The sequence below is a fragment of the Lissotriton helveticus genome, chromosome 3_1, assembly GCF_964261635.1.
Source record: "Lissotriton helveticus chromosome 3_1, aLisHel1.1, whole genome shotgun sequence".
Lineage (NCBI taxonomy): Eukaryota > Metazoa > Chordata > Amphibia > Caudata > Salamandridae > Lissotriton > Lissotriton helveticus.
In genome coordinates, this window is record NC_136061.1 from 627,369,962 (window position 1) to 627,392,556 (window position 22,595).

General features: G+C 49.5%; 1 protein-coding gene across 1 annotated transcript in view; it reads left to right on the plus strand.

Moving 5' to 3' along the window:
- The window catches only part of DDB1 (damage specific DNA binding protein 1), a 1,014,306-nt gene extending 1,010,030 nt beyond the window's left edge, over window positions 1–4,276 (plus strand). The window contains exon 27 of the mRNA XM_078680637.1: window positions 3,647–4,276. Coding sequence (XP_078536763.1) covers window positions 3,647–3,730 — 84 coding nt within the window. The 3' untranslated portion in view covers window positions 3,731–4,276. The remainder of the gene's footprint in view (window positions 1–3,646) is intronic.
- Window positions 4,277–22,595: the final 18,319 nt, after the last annotated feature.

Consider the following 22,595-nt stretch of genomic DNA (forward strand, 5'->3'; position numbering starts at 1 on the left):
CAACTTATACAACTTGCGCACCCTGTTTTCAGGTATTCAAGAGATAGATCCAGAGCGCAGTGCGAAGGTGGTCTTTCTTGATGCCCTTAAAGCCTTTGAATCCCTAAAGTGGGGCTTTTTGCTGTCTGTTCTGCAGCGTATGGGGTTTTCCCTACAAGATTCTGCACATGATACGACTATTATATCAAACTTCTCAGCACATTAAATCCACACTGATGCCAGTGTGGGATTTAATGTACAAGGCACGCCAGAGGGCAACTTAGAGTTGCCCCCTGAAACTAACCCACGTCCTGACTGAGAGGCTGCTTAGGCTGCCACCCAGCAGACATGTTGCTGGACCCCTGGGTAGAGAGCCATCCGCTCTTGTGGGCCTGCAACAATGCACATCCTGGGGCGAGGTGCTAGGCCTCCCCCTCCCAGCCCCCCCCCCCAGGATGGGCAGGTGAAGCTTCAAAGGCATGCCGCCTTTGTGAGTTTCTCCAGGCCACTTGCTGTACTCAGCAACTAGCCTCCACCGGTTCTGACCCCCCTCTCTGGTGGGAAGACAGGCGGGAAAACCAAAGTGAAGAAAGGGGGTGTCCCAGCCTCTGCCAACCCCACCCCTCAGGCGGGGGAGGCGAGGTGAAGCACAACTCTTGAGGATGGGGAGCCCTACCCAATCAGGGCTAGGCTCCTGCCCCCCTCCTACTGGAGAGTGGCAGGATAGGGGGTGTCCTCATCCCAGAAAAGGGACCCATTGGTCCCTGTCCTTTCCCTACCTGTAACGCCCCTAAATTTAGTATTTAGGGGCACCCTCAACCTTCCTTCCTCAGATCCCGATTCCGAAACTACAAAGAAGAAGAAGAAAGACGACCTGCTGTGCAGCTGCCAACAAGAGGACGACACCAACTAACGTGGCCCCAGCCCTACTAGCCTGTCGACTCTCGAACCTGCTCCTGCTAAATCCCGGCGTCTCCTGTGGTCAGCAACCTTGAAAACCCCAGAGGACCTGACTGCCTTGCTCATCCAAAGACTGGGACTCCCACAAGCAGCGGTTCTGCTCAAACAGCAACAACCCCAGCCAGGAACTGCGAATCCAGCACACTCTGCACCCACCGTGCCCGGCCTGTGCCTGAGTGAACCAAGACCACAAGGCTATTCCCCGACGATTGTAATCAAGAATCCAGCACCCAAGGACCCTACTCGACGCTCCTGGCGATGCCTGCAGCCTCACAACCAGGGACCCCTCCAACCGCGACACCAAAAGACACCCCTGCACCCGGCGCCCCACTGCCCCCTGTGCCCAACTCCTGGGTGTCTACCTAACCTACAGATTCCCAACTTACCTCTCAAAGTGGTGGTCGCACCTGAAGAATCTCCGTCCCCGAGCTTACAGCCTTTGTTCGTCTTGCAGCTTTCTCATTGAAATCCATTGGGCGTCTGAAGGCCCAAAAGCACCCTGCACCCAGCCGCACAAGTGCCACTGGAAGTGCAGCAACTGTTCTATTCTACTTCCCCACTTGCCCTGTGTAAGTGACCCAGAGCTCAGCTCGTACAGCTGTGTGGTCTGCCTGCTAGCCGCCACCTACCAAAGGCCTCCTACCTGCCATAGGCTAACTTTGGGCCTACTCTCTCTGCACCCGGCTGCCCCTGTGCCGCTGAGGGTGTAACTACTGTACCTACCTGAACCTGGGAGACCCCTGAGTCTAACCCCAGAACCTTAACTCTGCCAGTCAAGTACTTACCTGAAAATCGATAACCTACATTTTCTCCATAGGGTAACATTGACTGGCTTTCACTTGGAAATTCTTCTAAGTGTCGAGTTTTGAAACTTTGAAATATTCACTAAAAATCACCCGATCAACGAAAACGAAAGTACTCACCTGTTACCAGGAGAGATTCCAGTGCTGGATCTTTGTGCCCAGCACTGACCTTAAAAAGTAATTATAACTGATTTTCCTCCATAAAAGAATTTCTGGCAAAAACCAGGCAATGTTATCCTAAGAGTAGATTTTTGAAACATACAGATATTCCTTAAAAATCGCCTGTGTAACAAAAACGATTTCTTTAAACTGTTTACAGGAGATGCACCAGGATCCAGCCCGGAGTAAGAAAAACATACGTAAAGTAACTGATATTGTTATGTTATGTTAAATCTGCTTCTATAGCGCATGGCTACCCCAGCAACGGGGCGTCCCAGCGCTTGTGAACATACCAGAGGGCACAGCAGCACAACAGCAAAGGAAAATTAGATCGAGGAAAACAACCAAGTTTTAATCTGTTTGCGAAAAAGCAAATGGCTAGAGGTGGACCAAACTCCTAAAGGGATAGAGTTCCAGAGTTTCGGGGCCAGATACCTGAAGGAGCGGCCACCAGCTCTACTCCTCCGGATCTTAATTGTACAGGCAAGAAATAAGTCCGCCGAACGGAGGGCACGCGTAGGGACGTAGAGGGAGCATAGTTCCTGCAAGATCTGGGGGCCAACACCTTGCATAATTTTATGAGTTAAACATAGGGTTTTAAACTGGATGCGTTGTTTGATCGGCAACCAGTGAAGACGGCGGAGAATAGGTGAGGTATGACAGGTTTTTTGTAGTGCACACAGGATACGAGCAGCAGCATTTTGGGCTCTCTGTAGCCTATTTATCACTGTCAGATTAGACCCAACCAAAAGAGCATTACAGAAGTCTAGATGGGATAAGACTAGAGCCTGGACTATGATCTGCCGAGTATGTGGCTCAAAGAAACCCAGAATGGGCTTAAGAGAGCGTAGGCGGCCATAGCAGGTACCAGCCGCTCTCTTGGCCTGGGTTTCCAGCGAGAGTGAGTCGTCCAACATCACGCCCAAGTTTTTAACCATCTCCTTAGGGGTGGGGGTAGGTCCTAGTGTAGGGGGCCACCAGTGTTTATCCCATTTCATTTGCATTTTACTTAAAATCCCCAATGAGCTCAATGTTATAATTGTGTTTAACTTGTGTTGCATATTGCAACAACTTTATCTATTGCATTGAAATGTCGATTGCTATTTGAAAGTATTCAACTGTAGCATCTCATTCTGAGAAAGTATTTTTATACCTACGTGTGGTTCTAAAATAAACAATTGGCCTAGAGTTCATTTCTTGTGTGTGAGACTATTTGCTGTCTGAGTGTGTACAACAAATGCTTTACACTGTCGTCTGATACTGCCTTACTGCTCGACCAAGCTACCACTTTAGAGAGTAAGGTTATAACTAACTTTAACCTCTGCCAAACCTCTGGGGACTGTGGACTCTGTGCACATTGTACCTTACTTTGGTGCAGTATATACAGAGCCACTTTCTTACAACCAGCAGTTGATCAAGCACTGGGACATCAGTGGAAAGAAAGCCCCCAAATGGCACCATTGTGCCCACTAGCCCCTGTGTCTCCCGGGACTCCTGAACCAGTTTTCTACTGAGAAATGATATTAGCAAAGTATTCTCTGTATTCCTAATGCCTGATATTTTTGTTCCTTTGGTGAAAAAATCAAACTACAATGCATTTTTATGGCAATTCAATACACCGGGGGTGGGGGTTGAGTGGTGGTGTTAACCGCATCCACGCTTTGTAGTTTGACCAGACTTGTACCTTGCTTGATTTCTCAAGCTAATATAATTCTTTATGCTGACATTTTCTTCTCTTCCTTCAGATTGATGATGGAACCGGAATGAAACGTGAGGGCACAGTGGATGACCTAATAAAGATGGTGGAAGAGCTTACCAGGATCCACTAACACTTCTGATGTCCAGTACACTTGTTAATGGGAAATTTTCCCCGCACCAAGTTCTTCTTGTGGCTGGTCCTGTCTGGAAAGGACAGCCATGGCACTTGGGACATGGACATTTAAGAGACTGCAGTCATACCATCAGCAGATGCTTCGGTGAACCCGTGGATGCTTCTTAGCTGCGTGACAGAACTTTTTCTGGACATAGGCCTACCGGAGCTTTTAGTGGTGTGTGCCCCTGTGGGCCTGAGGGGAGATATTGGTCAATTATGTAAATGTGATTCTCACATTTGCTGGTTAATAATAATTTTATCTTGAATCGTGCTCTGTGTGGGGTCAGAGCTTGTGTGTTTTCCTTCCCTCACTCTGCCCATTTCTACTTCCTTCCAAATAGACTCCCTTGGCTGAAGGAATAAGATCAGGAATATAGTGAGTGGAGGGAGATCGAACACCAGTTTTTCGCTTTTGGGCATAAGAGGGTACATGCTCTCTAATCTGAAGAAAATCACCTGTTCTTGATTTTTGAGTTTTACCAAATAAAGTAGTCTAAAACCAGTGGTGGGTTCTGCTTTACTTTCTCGAATTTTTTCTTCCTTTTTCAGTATGAAGTGTGGATTCAAAACCCTTGGTATATCATGTTTACCTTAACGTAAGTTTGCCATCATAACTTCAGCCTAAATTGATGAATAAAAACATTTGAGATCCTGAATGCCTCCACTGGCTGCTTTTCGTAGCTTTCAGCAATCTTAGGCTGATTCCTCATCTTTTGCCCCATTTTCTGCCAACTCTTATTAAACCTAAAATGTGAGGCCACACTCCCTTGCTGAAGTACTTGCGTCACCCTTGCTTGCTTTTAATGGTTTATATGTCCTGTAAATGCATTTGCAGATTCCCAGTTGCAGACCCCATCCTGGTAGTGTTTCCTATTAGGAATTTTGAATAAACAGTCATAGACGCAAACTTACGAATTTTTGTTCAGATATTAAAATCTCATTACAAAAGAGCAAACTTGTTATGAATTTGTCTACATTTGTAGCTTGTGTTGGCCATAGTGACATTTGCTTAGCATATCCTGCCATCTAGTGTTGGGCTCGGATGGTTGCATGTTTTTCTTCAAAGAAGTCTTCGAGTCATGAGGTATTGCTACTCCAGTGTGAATTGTGCATGTTCCTCGGTTCCTTTGTTAGATTGTTTTGTTTCTTTTTGCTATCTGGTTCGGACATCGATATCGCTGCTCCTGGACTGAAGCTTGATCCCAGCACAGAAGCCATTCTCAGTGCCCTTTTCTATCAACAGCGGCATAGACAGTAGTATACACTGGCTAGTGTTACTGACATTCTCATCTGATAGAGACATCTAGCCGGATATTCCTTAACTTAGAATTATCCCCAGGCTTCAGACTGGATCCGGATTTTTTTTTGCAGCAGCAACTCTGTGTGCCGGGGGACGGCACCACACGACCCCGCCCTGATGTCGTCCACCGACGTGACGTCAACGAGGTCATAGAAGTCCCTCCCAGCACACTGAAGTTGGTTTCCTTGTCCGCGTGCAATGTGGATCCGGAGTAAGCTGTTCCTCTGGCCTGTTTTTCGGCCCCCTTTGACACTTCGCGTCTGGAACAGTGTGCGATGCCTTCGGGTTTTAAAACGTTTACCTCCTGTTCGCGGCAAATGTCCGCGACGGACCTACACCTTACCTGCATGTGGTGTCTGGGTGAACACCATGACTCAACGGATTGTTACGTCTGCCAACACCTCAAGCCGAAGTCCCGGCGGGAGCACCGGATGAAGCTGCTTTCGGCTCGCCTATCCCGGCCGGACTCGTCACAGCCCCCGGCTTACTCTTCGGCAGCAGGTCCCGGTGGCAGTGGGTTACATTTACGTCGTCTGTCGCAATCTGGTTCCCGGGCGTGTCGTTCATCCCTTCTGGGTACGTCACGGAGCATGTTGCCGAGGTCCTCGACCTCCTTTCCTTCTGTTGGCGGGGGCACTGGTTCCCAGGATTCGCCGGACGTGCGCCCCCGGGAGTCGTACCTCCCCTATCCACCTTTTCCTGGCGCTGGGGGGACTCTGACCCATAGGGGGGCCTATGGTGCTGCCCTGCAGGCCTCCCTTGGGTCCCCTCCTCTCCCTCGGGTGTCCTCGGACCTTCCGCTACGTGCAGGGTCTCCGGCGTACTCGCCGGCGGGTTTGCCCCTGGCACCAACTGCGCCCCTTGCCTCTAGGGATGATGAAGATATGGCGTCAGGGCCCGGCCCGGCTGGGTCCCCCTCTTCGACCATAGCACCCCTAACCTGCTGCATAGCCCAGTGGGGCTCTCTGTGGCGTCGCAGGTGGTTGCTGATGCTCGTACCTTTGACTTGAGCCCACCTCGGCCTTACGGATAAGCTACTGTCTGTTTGGAGGCGGGTCGGCGCCGGTTCGGCACCGAAGGCTTGCCTTCACCGCTCCGACTCCATTCCTTACTTCCGAGTTAGAGCCTGCTGTGGTTGAGACTGAGTCAGCGCCGTCGGCTTGCCTCCCCGCTCCAGCACGGTTTCCTTCTTCAGAACCGGAGCCTGTCGTAATTGAGGTTGAGTCGTTGCCGGGCGAGGCCGAGTCGGACGAGGCCAAATGGGGCAGGGTCGGCGCCGACAGAGGTCCCCGTTCCAGTCAACCCACACCACCTAGGAGATGTGGTGAACTGTGGTATTTGTCTAACCCCTGGCCCGCCTGAAGTCTTTTCTTTTGGCACATCACAGCGACGGGACGAGGCCCTGAGAGATGGATAGGCTGGGTGGGACAACCACCTATGGTGACGAATTGGTGACAGCAGATGTGAGGTGACATGTTGAGACCCAGAACACTGGTAGTCTGGGTCACCTGCTGAAACAGAAAGCCTTGAGGAGCCCACAGAACTAACCGTTGCCGAGGAGGTTTGTGGGAGCAGGGAGAACTAGAGGTGGGAAACCCAGCATGCCGCCAGGAGTGCAATACTTGCCTGGGCAGACAGCGACGAGTACTGCTCCCGGGACTCCCCGTGTCTCCCCTCGAGGCTGAGAGTGGGCCGGAGGGGCTGGGCCTTGGTGAACTTGCGAGGTTCTCAATGATAGCTGGGTGGGGACTACGAAGCACCTAACCCACAAAACTGGATAATTATATCCTGCCTAAGGTGATGGCCCCAGGACCGGAACGATGGAAATGGAGCTGGACACGGAAGCACTCTGTCCTCCTGTGAGAAGTTGGCCTGGTATATGCTGACCACTAATTATAGTGGGCACCCTGTACCAGTCCAAACAACCCTTATTGATGATTAGGTTAAATACCACCTTTATTGAAAGCTATCCTAGTGGTAGCTATGGAGAGCAGCCTTCAGGCTAAGTCTCGAAGGAATGTAAAGCATCTTCTTTTACCAGATCAGAACCTCCTGAATGATCAAATGAAAGGAGAACCACACAAGGAATATGTAAAATGTTTTTATTACTAAAGACGCTACTCTGATCTCTTTATGTGATTGGAGAACAAAGCACACAATATTAAATCACTAGAACGACAGTAAATAGCACAATACACAGCGGGCTCCAGGGGGAGACCGAACCATATACTAAGAAAGTGGTATAACAACCACGTCTTGACTAGATACAGTGCCTAGAGCACATAGAATCGCTGGGACCACAAGGACTCACCCAAGGTAGTAACACAGGGGACCCAAGGAGGAAGGGTTCAGTGAGAGAACACAGGCGCGAGCTCCGTACAACTCTAAGGGAAAGTCGTGGTTGGAATTTTAAAGATTAAGGACACTTTGGAGAGGACTTTGAGTAAACCCTTTCAAACATAGAAAGTTCTAAGGCCAGCACTCTTTTGAGCACCGGAGTACTCGTGTTAGCTAACCCAGGGAAGCCGGGTGCATAGGTGTCAAGTGATGTCGGGAATCTTTGTTGTTTTCAAAGGCGTGATGCTGAAAAGGGCTGCTGCTGTGAAGAGGTAAAGTGTCCGTTGTGATCCAAGCCTGGATCGTGGATGAGAAGAACCTGAAAGCAGTGGGGTCACTGCAGGGTCACTGCAGGGTGACCAGGGGCTCGGTAGACGAATGCCCACTGATGTCAGGTGCTTCAGGTGAGATGATACGATGCTGAACTCTGCAGCCACGGGGACCAGGAGATGTCGAGGACGAACAAAGTCCGGAGGTGAACTGTCCCACGAAGGATGTAGAGTGCTGGGGGGGGTCAGTGTCCGGATGGAACATCAACAAGCCTTGGCAACTGCAATCCACGTGGTCAGAGGAAATCTGCTTTGGTGAGGACCAGCAAAGTCCTGGGGACTCTCCAAGCAAAGGAGAGTCAGGGCATGTCTGAAGCAACCAGGAAAGCCCACGGAAAATGAAAGTTACCTTCACAGGGACCCACAGGCCAACGGACCAGGGATCGCAATGGGTCCTCGAGAGGAATCACAAAATACCAGCCCATGGAACACTCGTGGAGTGTAGGCCGGAAATCTTTGGTGGAAACCCTGCTAGGGGTCAGGACTACAAGTAGCCCAAAGCACCGCCTCAGGGGTTGCCGGAAAGCATATGCTGCTGCAAAAGAGCACGGTGCACAGGGGTTTGGGTTGCACTGTCCCCACGAGGGATACGGGCCTCAGAATTGCTAAGAGCGTAGATTAAGCTTGGAGACCTCTGGAACCCACCTCCAGTGTTGCAGAAATCTTCAGAGTCCTCAGGAACTTCGGAGATGCAAACCGGTCAGATGCGTTTAGGTGCCTGCCTTGCAGGGGAGTAACTCCTTTACTCAAAGGGAGATTCCTCAGTCGACCAGCGTCGTGCAGATCGTTGAAGTACTCTATTTCTGTAGCAGAGTTTAGTCCAGGTAAAATCTAAAGTCCTGTTGTCAGGGGTTCCTACTTTATACCCAAGGAAGGGGTGGGACAAACTCTGGGGACCCACCTATGAGAGGGTCAGGACAGGGGGGTGGCTACACCCATGTCCTTTGTCCAGTTTCGCGCCAGAGCAGGAGCCAATGGCTCCTGCAACTGGTTTGAACTGGACTATGCACAGGGACACCAAATGTGCCCCAGTGCAGACATCAAAGTGCTCAGAGTGCACGCACCCAGCCCCAATACATTAAAGCCTGTCTGGGAGGTGGTTATACCTCCCTGTGACAGGAAGCCTATTGTCAAGCCTTACCCTGCTCGAGCTTGGCTCAGCAGCAGGAGGGCAGACTCATGTCTGTGGCTGGCAGCATCCATTTTGTGATGCCCAGGTCAAGAAAGCTGGTACCGGGTGTACCAGTGTGTTGTTAATGTCCCTTTAGGAGGGTGGAATCATACATCCCCCGCCAGTTACTGGCGGGGAGATTCCAAAGTGTTTGACACCAAACACAACATGTTTCCAAGCAGCCGTATTAAAGCTAGCATTTACCGCGAGGTTATAATGCACTTAAAAGTATATGGTTGGCTGCATCACAAGCAACCCCGGAGAATAGGTTCTGAAGGCTGCAGAGGGGTTCTCCTCATACATGGGCACCCTCCACATAAAACCCTGCACCCTGCCTTCAGGTTTGATAAGGCCTGCCATAGGGGTGACTGATGGGTTTATATGTGCAGTGATATAGGATAGATATAGTGAACCTATATCTAAGTAAGGGGTGTATGCACCACCTTACACAGTCTGCAGTAGCAGACCTGTGGTGTCAGTTTGAATCGTCTCTCAGGGTGGCACAATACATGCTGCAGCCCCTGGGAGGCCTCTTGTGTGCCTATGCCCTGGGTACATAGTGTTCGAGGCATGTGGGCTGCTGAATTCATATCTATAGCATAGATCGCCGCCTAGTGTTGGGTCCGGATGATTGCACATTGTTGTCCTGGAAGAGTCTTCGAAGTATCACGAGATAGGTGGCTCCTCCCCTGGACTACAGTGCGCATGGGCATCGACTCCATCCCCAGATTGTTTTTTTCCGCCATTGGGTTCGGATGTACTTTCGTTCTCTCCAGTTCGGAATCGACAATATTCTCGAGGCCAAAAGGCCTTTTTGTCTCTTATCGTCGGTATTGTTTGCGTTCGGTGCCCGGTTCTGTTCGGACTCGCCTTCCGAGCTCGACATCCAGGGAGTCACGTGACTCTTTGGAGCTCGAGGCCCAGTCGACGCAGCAAGACCCTCGACGACGCGACATGGAACGGAGCCCGTTCAAGAAGTGTCCCGTGTGCGGATCGAAGTACCCACACATCGACGTCCACCCGGTGTGCAACAAGTGCCTATCGCCGGACCACAATGAAGCCAACTGTATGGCTTGTTCCAGATTTCGTTAGAAGAAAACGATTCGGCTTCGGCGCGTGGCTCGCATGGAGGCCCGGCAGTCGGCGGACATCTTCGACAGCGAGGAAGCAGACAAACACGGCGTTCAGCTGCAGATTTCACCTCCAGCGGAAGAAGTCGACTACGACTATCAAGTGGATGTCGAAGGCCTACCCGTACAAGAAGTCGTCGACGAGGTAGGAGACGACGATGAGGCCAATGGGGCCATGGAAGATAGCTCAGAGGACGAGCTATGCCCCGTTCGACCACTTACAAAGCCTCAGGTCGAGGGATCGCCGATCGGCCTTACCCAAGACCTTCTACCAAGATCCACGGCCCCGCCTCCCGGCCCGGCTACGGACACTTCGACGGAGCCGCCATTACAGAAAACGAAACCGAAAGTGAAACCTTCGGTGTCCACACTACCTAAAGTGGTTCAGGCGCATTCGAAACCGAAACCTTCTGCTCCACCGTCGACACCCTCGTCTTCCGAGGTGTCGGGACAGCCCAAGCCGAAGAAGCCTGTCGACCCGGCAAACTAAAGGCGTCGAGCAGAAGCCCAAGAACGCCGTCCAGACTCCGTCAAGCAAGGGCGTCGAGCCGAAGTCCGGGTCGGGCGTCGAGCCGGAGCCAAGCAAGGGCGCGGAGCCGAGGGCCGCAAAGGGCGTCGAGCCGAAGACCAGCAAGTGCATCGAGCCAAAGGTTTGTGCCCCTAAAGCGGTTGCCCAGGAAACCAACACGGTCAAGCCTCGGACCGACCAGCCCAAGTCATCGACGCTCGAGTCTTCCCACGTTGCTGGACCGAGGTCGTCTGTCGTATCGGCGAAGTCGTCCGCTTCCTTCACAAAGCAGGTCTCGGACTCCCTCAAGCGTATCAGGGACAAGGCCTCAGCAGAAGACCCCAAAACGCCTTCCGCACCGAATCAGTCGGTCCCCACCTCCAAGTCATCGACGCCACTCCTCTTCACATTGCCGCCGAAGGTGGCACCGAAGGCCTTCGCACCACGGGCGGCGCCCGAAGCGAAAACGCACAGTGCTGTGGGGTCGACGCCTACTCTCCCGGCTGGGGGCTTGACGCATCGACCACCATTACTGGAGGAACAGTCGGAACGTTTCATCGATGCCGACACTGGGAAGCTTGCGCTTTACAAGCGGAAATTTACGGCGACGACGCCTTTGGAGTCGTATACCATTCCTTTGAAGCGCAAAAGGCCTGCTTCTGATTCACCGGTCTTGGTCGAACCACTGACTCCTCGGACTCAAAGAGTTGCCACGCCCTCGCCAACTTATTCCAATGCCGAGGATGCTGGGGATCAAGATGAGGAATACAGCTTCCCGGCCCACACAGATCCTGATGCACAACAGGACGCATGCGTGGACACAGGTGACCAGGGGGATCAGCAACCCGCCCTCGACCCTCAGATATACAATATCAAAACGTCTCCCACTGAGGATTCTGCGGCATTCAATGCCTTGATTGAAAGGGCGGCTAAGAACCACGACGTTGAACTCCATGCTGACCCTGTGGAGGTGGACTTCCTCTTTGACACTTTTTCAACAGCTGAAAAAACTGTGAAAACCCTCCCAATGCTGAAAGGGGTCCTCAAACATGCTGCGGACATTTTCAAAGAGCCCACACGGGCAAGGGTGGTCAACCCTAGAATTGAAAAAAAATACCGGCCTGCACCTGGCGATCCCACCTACATCAAGGGCCAGTTGCCATTGGACTCCCTGGTCGTTTCTAATGCCCGCAAGAGGGCGAATTCGCAAACCACTGGTGAAGCTCCTCCCCCGTACAAAGAGTCCAAAGAGCTAGAAGCTTCGGGAAAGAGAGTAGCAGCTCAGGCGGCCAATATCTGGCGTATCTCTAACACGCAGGCGCTCTTGGCACGCTACGACAGGGCACACTACGACACACTAGAGACCCTGTTGCAACATCTCCCAGACCAATATAAGGAGGCTGCGGAGATACTTATCCAGGAAGGGAAGCTCATCTCCAACGCTTCAATTAAGTGTGCACTGGACGTTGCGGATACTGCAGCCAGGGCAATTAACACCAGTGTGATGTTAAGACGACAAGCATGGCTCAGGATCTCTGGATTTAAGCCTGAGATCCAAACTACCATCCCCAACCAGCCAGTTAACCCTGACAGATTATTTGGTCCTCAGGTGGATACCACCTTGGAAAAAATAAAAAAAGGATACCGAGACTGCCAAGTCCATGGGAGCTCTCCAATCCCAACAGTTTCGGGGGAGCACTTTTCGTCGCTCAGGCAATAGGGGTGTTTCCAGAGGCCAAATGTCCCAGCAAACACAATTCAATAAAGGTGGGGCGCAATCCTCTTACCCCAGACAAAATAGAGGAGGTTATCGGGGCAACAACGCCAAGGGCAGAGGCAAGGGCTACAACAACTCCCGTTCCTCCGCCTCCAACAAACAGTGACGCCCTGTCACTGCCCCCCGACCATTCCACACCTGTCGGGGGGAGACTCCAGCAGTTCCTGCCAATCTGGAAATCCATCACCACAGACAGGTGGGTCAGGAAACTTAACCAGTACGGTTAATGTTTGGAGCTCACATCCACTCCACCCAACATACCACCAAAACACCGTCCTATGTCCACAGAGCATTTGCACTTATTGCAGCAGGAGGTTCTCGTCATGCTGCAAAAGGGCGCTATAGAGCTCGTGCCAGTGGAGGAGGAAGGCACAGGGGTGTACTTCCTGTACTTCTTAATCCCAAAGAAGGACGGGTCCCTCAGGCCTATTCTGGACCTCAGGCCCCTAATCCAGTACATTCTCTCAGAACACTTCCACATGCTAACGCTGCAGCAGGTTCTTCCGCTCCTCAATCAGGGAGACTTCCCCACAACCTTGGACCTCAAGGATGCTTACTTCCACATTCCACTCCATCCATCACACAAAAAATACCTCATTCACCATTCAAAATCGGCATTATCAATTCAAGGTCCTTTCTTTCGGAGTGACCACGGCCCCCAGAGTGTTCACCAAATGTCTAGCGACAGTGGCGGCGCACCTCAGGAGACAACACATCCATGTCTACCCTTATCTGGACGACTGGCTGGTTCAGGCAAAGTCGGCCCAGCAGTGCGCCGCCGACATGTCCCACACCATTCACCTTCTTCACAGTCTGGGGTTCTCCCTGAACTATCCAAAGTCGCACCTTCAGCCAGCCCATGTGCTGCAATATCTAGGTGCAACGATCAATACTCTGGCAGCCACGGCTCAGCCAACTTCAGCGCGGATCAACAACATCCAGTCGCTAATCCAAAAGTTCCAACCACAACACTCGCTTCCTGCGAGAGTGTTCATGCAGTTGATAGGCATGATGGCCTCCTGCATTTTCATAGTCCCGCACGCGAGGTTACATATGCGTCCGCTCCAGGAATGCTTAGCGCATCAGTGGAATCAGGCTCAGGGACAGTTGAAAGACCTAGTGTTGGTCACCGGTCGGGCATACAACTCTCTGCATTGGTGGAATCCACACAACCCTTGCAAGGGCCGACCGTTCCAAGAGCCTGTCCCACAGATCATCCTGACGGCGGACGCGTCTCTCCAGGGATGGGGAGCTCATGTACTCCACTACACAGTGCAGGGACTATGGACGCACACTCCACAGTTGTCTCATCTGGCTCAGAGCATGTGGAAGTGGGCCATTCAGAGGAACATCTTCCTCATGGCGGAACACCTCCCAGGCACGGACAGTCAGATGGCGGACCTGCTCAGCAGGTACAGCCACCAGATGCACGAGTGGGAGATACATCCATCAGTACTCCGCCCGTACTTCCAGAAGTGGGGTCATCCACAGATAGACCTGTTCGCCACAAGGGAAAACGCAAAATGCCAAAGCTTTGCCGCCAGGTTCCCTCACCCACAGTCGCAAGGCAATGCGATATGGATGAACTGGTCAGGCAGATTTGCTTACGCTTTTCCCCCAGCACCTCTCATACCGCTGGTGGCAAGAAAGCTAAAGCAACACTCGATGACTCTCATCCTGGTTGCTCCAACGTGGGCACGCCAGCCATGATACACCACGTTTCTGGAACTCTCCGTGGTACCGCATCAAAGGCTACACCTCACGCCCAAGCTTTTGACGCAGAGCCATGGCGACATTCAGCATCCAGATCCGCAACAGCTCAACCTGGCGATCTGGCTCCTGAAGTCTTAGAGTTTGGCTACCTTGACTTGCCTCCTGAATGCATGGATATCATACGGGAGGCAAGAAAGCCCACCACCAGAGCCTGCTATGCAGCGAAATGGAAGCAGTTTGTCATTTACTGTGCTACACACAACATCAACCCGCTAGATGCATCCACTCCCAACATCTGCTATTTGTTACATCTTTACAAATGCAATCTAGCATACGCTTCCATCAGGATACACTTATCCGCCATAGCGGCTTATCTCCAGAACAGGCAGCATCTCTCCGTCTTCAGAGTGCCTGCCATTAAAGCCTTCCTAGAAGGCCTGAAGCGGGTCATCCCTCCCAGGACCCCGCCAGCTCCTGTATGGAACCTCAATGTGGTCCTCACCAGGTTGATGGGCCGACCTTTTGAGCCTCTACATTCATGTGAGATTCAGTTCTTGACATGGAAAGTGACTTTTCTCATTGCCATTACGTCTCTGCGACGTGTTAGTGAGCTACAGGCGCTCACTGTACAAGAGCCATTCATTCAAATTCACTCCAACAGGGTGGTGCTGTGCACTAACCCTAAATTTCTTCCTAAAGTGGTTTCGCAGTTCCATGTAAATCAGACCATTGAACTGCCCGCATTCTTTCAAAACCCAGAAACAGTTGCCGAAAAAATGCTCCACACTCTTGATGTCAAACGAGCCTTGATGTACTACATCGATAGGACCAAAGACTTTAGGAAAACACAACAACTCTTTGTTGCCTTCTCAGCCCAGCACAAAGGCAACCCCATTTCCAAAGCAGGTATAGCCAGGTGGATCGTTAAGTGCATTCAGATTTGCTATCACAAGGCTAAGCGCACTTTAACGGTCCCTCCAAGAGCCCACTCCACCCGAAAGTTGGGGACCTCTATGGCTTTCCTTGGTAATATCCCTTTGGAAGATATTTGTAGAGCAGCCACATGGTCTACACCACACACATTTACTAAACATTACTGTGTAGATGTGCACTCCAAGCAGCAGGCAGCTGTAGGGCAGGCTGTTCTTAAAACGCTTTTTCAGACTTCTGCAGCTGGCACAGGCGGCTGCCGTTAATGGAGGGACTGCTATGTATTCTATGCTATAGATATGAATTCAGCAGCCCACATGCCTCGAACTGAATATGCTACTTACCAGTATGCATCTGTTCTTGGCATGTAGGGCTGCTGACATTCATATCGCCCGCCCTCCTCCACGGCGCCTGTAGCGGCTGCAGACTTTTTAACACTTACTCTTAGCATGGCCATCGCTTACACTATTACACTCCATCTTTGCCACAATGGCTAAAAACAATCTGGGGATGGAGTCGATGCCCATGCGCACTGTAGTCCAGGGGAGGAGCCACCTATCTCGTGATACTTCGAAGACTCTTCCAGGACAACAATGTGCAATCATCCGGACCCAACACTAGGCGGCGATCTATGCTATAGATATGAATGTCAGCAGCCCTACATGCCAAGAACAGATGCATACTGGTAAGTAGCATATTCAATACCATATACTAGGGACTTTAAGGGTACCCCAGAATCCAATCTGGAGTGTACCTAAAGTACATGGAACTAATTTTGAGGAGAAAGCAGATAAACTGGGGTCCTGATTAGCAGGATCCCAGTCTGACTAGTTGGAAACCAGCGAAAAGATGACTGTACTTGCTATAGGCCAATCTCACTTCTGAATATGGAGGCGAAGGTGCTGGCCAAGGTAATAGCGATCAGACTTAACAGAGTGATAACATCCACAATTAACCCCGATCAATCAGGTTTTATGCTCCATAGACTTACCAGACTTAATTTACAATGTCTATATGGTGTACTACACATTACCTAGAATTGGCCGGACGAAGAAGCAGAGCTACTATCGCTGGACACCTGTATGCCGTTTGATAGCATTGAGTGGGCATACCTGTTTGCGGTACTGAAAAGGTTTGGATATGGCCCGAGGCTCTTTGCCTGGGTTCGGCTACTGAACACGAACCTGCCGGCCAGAGTACGAGTGAACTTGGTGGTGTCAAGGCCAGTAGCTCTGTATAAGGGCACAAGACTGGGATGCCTGCTTTCTCCCATGCTTTTCGCCATTGCGCTATAGCCCCTGGCATCGTCTGATGAGAGGAATTTTGGGGGTAGTGATTGGGAGGAGAAAATATCGTTGTATGCCAATGACATGCTGTTATATGCCACAAACCCCCAGTCTTTAATTAATCTCATACTTATTTTTTGTTCAATTATTCAGCAGTTACTCTGGCTATCAGATAAACTGGGATACGTTTCTCTTATTTGTGTTGGCCGGTGCCACACCGAACTCTGCTATCAATTGGGAAAGCCATACTGATTTAGGACAAGGTTAACTATCTGGGCATCACTGTTTCGAAGTCTGATGTAGAATTCTTGGATGACCATTTATTCCCACAGCTACATAGGTTACGCAGGGATGTACTACATTGGAGGAAAATGCCACTCTCATTAATGGGAAGAGCTGCCCAGTTTAAAATAATGTAATCAAAGGGAGGATAGTCCCGGTGACCGTAGCCAGGTCGGGCCTGTTTAAACAATAACAATGAGGAAATACCAAACTACTCTTTTGTGCACCTGTATTTTATTTAAGCAGGTACAACAAACAGAATCCAGAAATATGTCTTGCATGGATCTAGTTTTCAATTAACTTTTATTCATTTTATCAAATTTTAACTTTGTTCAGATCTTTCGAAAAGATAGCAAGATCAGGATAATTATTAAAAGCAAGTGACAAAAATGTCATGAACAAATCAACTGTCAATAAAGTACAAAACATATACATGAACGAATAAAACACAACTATGCTATGAAGCACCAATTGCCACAATGTGATTTCACAAAACTTTCATTTCATTCTAATTCAACAGTTCAGTGTCTTAAAAACATTTCTATGAATGCCAAACACTATTCTCAAAGTGCCAACGCGTTTAGAGTTCCAATCTCACTCCAAGAACTCTCCTCAGGGCTTCTGTTATTTCTAGAATGACTGTTTTGTGTCAAAATAAAAAAATCATGAGTCAAAGTGTGCAAAAAATCTAACTCCTCTCTCTATGTGCCAATTACATCTATGTGCAAATTTGTATACCTTTGGTTAGAAGCTTCAATCTCATTGTGATGGGCTCTATCGGGATACATTTTTATCTCCCAATTCAGGACAATGCGGGAATGGTTGAATGAATCCTACAAGTCAATATTAGGAAAGTTAAGAGTTCAATAATTCTCTGATTTTGACAAATATCGTTAAGCTTTGACAACATGTGTGCCGCCTCATACCTTAATACTTTTCCTCTGGTTTATTTTTGTTCGCTCACTTGTCAGATTCAAGATCGTTCCTCCTAAAAACAATATGTTCAATTAATCACTAGACGTATATCGTTCAGAAAATACTTAATGGTATGTTGCCGCTAACATACACACAGAATCGTACCTTTCTAAACTGCAGTCTAGTCAATGCCTCTTCGGCGGTTCCTGCTACCGTCTCACCCTCCCAATTCTTTTCCGTTAATCACCAGCGTGATGCGACGTGTTTATATCTGTCACAAACACGGAACACATTAAAACACCTTTCTTTTCCAGCTTCGGCTTGCGCTATATTTTCGATATGTGACCTCCGATTACCTCTTACTTATGCCGGCAGTGACTGCTTACGGTTCTGCATCCCGACCATCTTTCTTGTGAAAAGCCGTCTTCTGGGTATGGCTTATCAACGCCACTTTCCGGTTGGGTAACTCACATGACTTGGCCTTATTGTTGCATTGTAGGAACTGTAGTTTAAGTAGCAAAATCATCTGAGCCGCATTATGTTCGTTTTTCATACTGGAGCTGTGTTATGTAACGGGCAATTTCGAAACATCATTTGCGTCGCTGGATTTTTAATAGCTTCTTGTTTAATGTGAACAGCCATTTATGTATCCCAATGTATTTGCTCGTTCACTGTACTTAGTCACTCTCATTTGTGGATGAGTAGTTTTATGGAAAGTGTGGTCTGCTGTTTGGCACGCATAGTGGCTTAAGGAATACCACGACGAGAACAATTTCAAATGATGGAGCTATGTCATAAGATCAACTATTCCAATACGTCTACATGAGGCTATACTTTTGAAAGCTCAGACATTTCGTTCAGTCCTGTGGTGGTACAGTTGAATTTTAAAATCAAGTAGGATTCTTTTCGTAGAAGCATCTCTTCAGTGTCACCTCCTCTTGTGCCTGTCGAAATGGCTTTTAGTACTGTCCATTTCAGATCATTTGCCAAATGTTTTTTTTCTGAAAACTGTGCTTCCATGGGAGCATTTAGTACCTTTTTGTTGATTCTGGAGCGTTGTTGAACAATTCGTTGGTTAACATGTTGAGATGTCTTCCCAATATAAATCTTGGAGCATGGACACACTACTACATATACTACGTTTTTTGTTTTGCAGTTCGTGAATTTGAGATGTTTCCACTTAATTTCATAATGACTGAAATCTGTACCTTCGGTAGTAAGATTGCACACTGAGCAATTACCACATCTATGATGCCCCTGGATCAGTTTTAGTTTTAGTTGTGATCTTAAATCGCTCTTCTGTGCTTTAGATTGCAATTCTGCCCGTACTGTTTGTTGGGCAGTTTAAAATAATGGCACTCCCACGGCTCTTGTATTTCCTCCAGAAAATGCCCCAAGATATCGCCAGACTTTTTTTGAAATATTGACTACGAAATAAAGACAACTTTTATGGGATGGAGGAAGTTCCAGGATAGCCCTTCACAAACTACAGAGGGGAGTGTTTGAGGGAGAACTGGTAAATCTGGACTTCAGGAAGTATTATTGGGCAGCACAGCTGGTCACACTTAATGACTGTTTGTGGAGCGAGAGGAACCAGCCTATTGGTTTGATCACCACTCAATGGGGCGGAGGGGGTACCTCGAAGCACTATACTGTAGAAAAACGGATAACTGGTGACCAACACATACAATAGTACGCATATGGAGTGAAACAACTAAATTCCTGGGCTGGGAAGGCAGGTTAACTGAAAGGACTCTCCTATGGGCTAGTGACCTCCTACAAGAGGTTGGTGGACTGAAGGGTTTCCGACAATGAGGACTTTTGGGGATTGACTACTAAGGAGACGTCTAGAGCGGACACACCCTTGTAGAGTTTACATACTTGCAGGCAGAGTACCATATGCCTGTCTCTGAACGGTTACCATATTTGCAACTAAAGTATGCATTGCAAATCCACATTCTGGAGTGCGAACAAATACCAGAATACACACCACGAGGAAAGGGTATTATTAGACATCATCCTGAATAAGGTCACTTCCCTCTTTAACAAAAATATAATGAATAATACCTCTGATCCCCTTGGGGCCCTCCTAGAGGCGTGGGAGGCCGAAGTAGGCATCCTAGAAGATGACTGGGCAGAGGCAATACAGAGTCCTTGTGAGGTGGCTACAAGAGCATGGTTTAGTGTCATACAACTCTGAATCCTGCACAGATCATACACCTCTAGGGCACTGTTGCACCGAAGGGGCGTAACAATACTACCTGAACGAGACTATTAGTTATAGGTTCCTTACCTTCGAATTACCCCTAGGCGTCAGACTGGATCTGGAGAATTTTTCTTCAGCAGTACCCCTGCGCGTCAGTAGGTGGCGTCAGTTGACTCCCCGTTTGTCGTTGGCTTCTTGGTAGCTACTTAGATGCCGCCCTTGCACGCTGACGTCAGTTATTTCTTTTTCCACACCAACCAGCACAGATCCGGGGAGTGTTACCCTTGGTCATTGTTTGACTAGTGTTCTTTGACTTTTTGTCGAAATTTTTTTCGAGTCGTTCCACTCCTGGTGCACGCATGGATGTCACATCGGCGGACAGGCTTCAAGCCTTGTGACTCTTGTCACAAGCTGATGTCAGTCACAGATCCGCACCTCTTGTGCCTTTGGTGCCTAGAGCGCGACCATGACCCGAAGTTGTGCTCCAACTGTCGGGCAAGAACCCGAAGTCTTTGCAGGAGCAGACCCGAAAGCTTCTGGTGGCCCAGCTGTCAGCTCCACGCCGCTCAAGGTCCTGTCGAGAGGTAGATCGCGGAGTCACCATTATCACTCCTCATCGAAGTCTTCGGGTACGTTGAAGCACAAGAAGAAGGCGAAGAAGCACCGTCGCTCTTAGCCTACTCCCCGTCCGTCGGCCGACGCAGGACGGGGAAGGTAGTCCTTTGGCTCCACCCGTTCGTGTCCCCTGCCCAGCTTCGTGCCTTTTGCGAAGCCCTCCACTCCATCTTTGGGCAGCCCGACTCCGACGCCGCAGGGCCCCCAGGGATCATGGCCTGGATCCAGAACGGTGCCAGTTGACCTCACAATAGCTCCCACAGTGTCGATTCCACTGACACCTCTGCTGCCTCTGCCGCCGGTTGTGTTGCTAGCCTGCGTCAACCCCAGCTTCCCCCTCTATCTGAACACTGAGCCGGACCGGTGTCAACCGGTACTTTTGTACCACTGTTCTATCCTGGCATTCCTTTTTCGCCATGAGTGGCAGCCAGAGGAAGGTGAGAAGGACTGGGAGGGGTCTGTGGAACCTCTGGCAGACCAGCTAAAAGAGCCGGACTGGAGAGAGGAGTTGGGTGATGCCAGTGGTCTGGATACCTCCCCAGACCTTGGTATGCTTACTCCCCCTACAGTGGCAATGGAGGAGGGAGTCTCCTACGCTGTAGTGTTGCGTAGGGCGGTTCAGGCCTTGGGCCTTGAGCTTTCTATGGCGGCAGTCGGGACTAACCTCCTGACTGAGGTGCTTCAGCCGGCAGCGGACTCCTTAGGGTCCCTGCTGCTGTTCAATAAGGCCCTCGCCGACATCCTTCTGGGCACTTGGTCCAAGCTCCTGTGGATAGGATGATTGCCTGATGCCACTTCCCGGCCCCATGCTACTCCATTTACCTCTCCCAACACCCTACCCCTGAGAGCTTAGTGGTCCAAGCCTCAACCTCCAAAGGTGCGTTCTCTACTGCTCCCCCAGATCAGTGATCCCTCTAATTATTTTTGTTTGTGCAGCAGTGACCTGTTTGTGTGTGCACATTTCTCGTTTGTGTGCACAACTGAGTGATACTAGCAAAACTGATACTTCTTTCTATTGAAACTAGAAAGGGCACCTACACAACAATTTAAAAATGGAAGAGTAAATTGAAAGCACATTTCTCTGCTAAATTGTTTAACAACCATTGGCAATCCCAATAGGTCTGGCTTTAATGTACTCACACCGTTCTCACAAAAAACACCACTCACCCGACACTTTCAAAGATATACCACCTACCCCACATTCACACAGACACTGCATATGCACACATACAGACTACTCTCACACAGGCCCGACTCACCTTACTCTCATACATGCACACCACTCATTTGATACCCTGCAAGCAATCCCTTCACCCTGAACTCCCAATGCATTCAACTCACCCTGCACTCACATTACTCACACTGCACTCATACAAGCAAACTGCTCATTTTGTACTCGCAAAGGTAGACCTCAACCCAGCACCATTCAATCTGCACTCAAAATACACTTTGCTTACAACTGAACACTTCTTATTCTCACACAGGCAGACTACTTACCCTGCAAGTTTACAGACAATCGTAAATCGTGGACGTCATTTGAGGTAGTCCTGGGTCACAGCTATGGCTTCTATCTTGCTCCCTGCTACCCCTGATACTCCTTTGTGACCCCTGGCCTCAGATAAGGGGAAACATTTGCCTTCTCTAAGGCCAGGGGTCGCAAGGAAGTGCCAGGAGTAGCAGGGAGCAAGCTAGGAACCTTCCTCCCTTGCATCATGACTTGTGTAATGCGGAGCCACCACTCCTCAACACTCTCACTCTAGTACTGTGCCAAAACCCATTCCTAGACCCACGTAACTCTGTAACCAAGGCACCTAAAAATATAACACTGTGCTGTCTGTTGCAAGCATGGGATCCTCTATGAAGCTGGAGAAACCGAGAGAGTAGTGGGGAGAAGGAATGGCCAGAATGCTGATTCAAATCATATCAGACAAGTATGCCACTGTTTGGGGCCACTCACTAGAGAAATTGTGCACCAGATAGGGAATAATTCATGTATTTGTGAAACCCATCTTTATCCAAGAGTTTGTTGACGCTATATTACAGATGCTTGTTTCCAAATTCAATGTTTCACTACTCTTCTCACTATATTTCTTTTCCTTAGGGGCCTTATTTTTAACTACTACTTGGATTTACTTCTGCTCCTATTCACCAATCTTGGCCTTGATAACTGAGTTTGAGTGATTGTTTTATGTACAGGTGGGCAAGCCACTGAAAGCTCAAGCTAGGCTCAAGTCTGAAGCCTGGCTCAGTTCAGTTTCCTATTGGAACCTCAAGCCCACAATGAGCTAAGCCTTCACGTGGCATTATGCCGGCCTTCCTCTC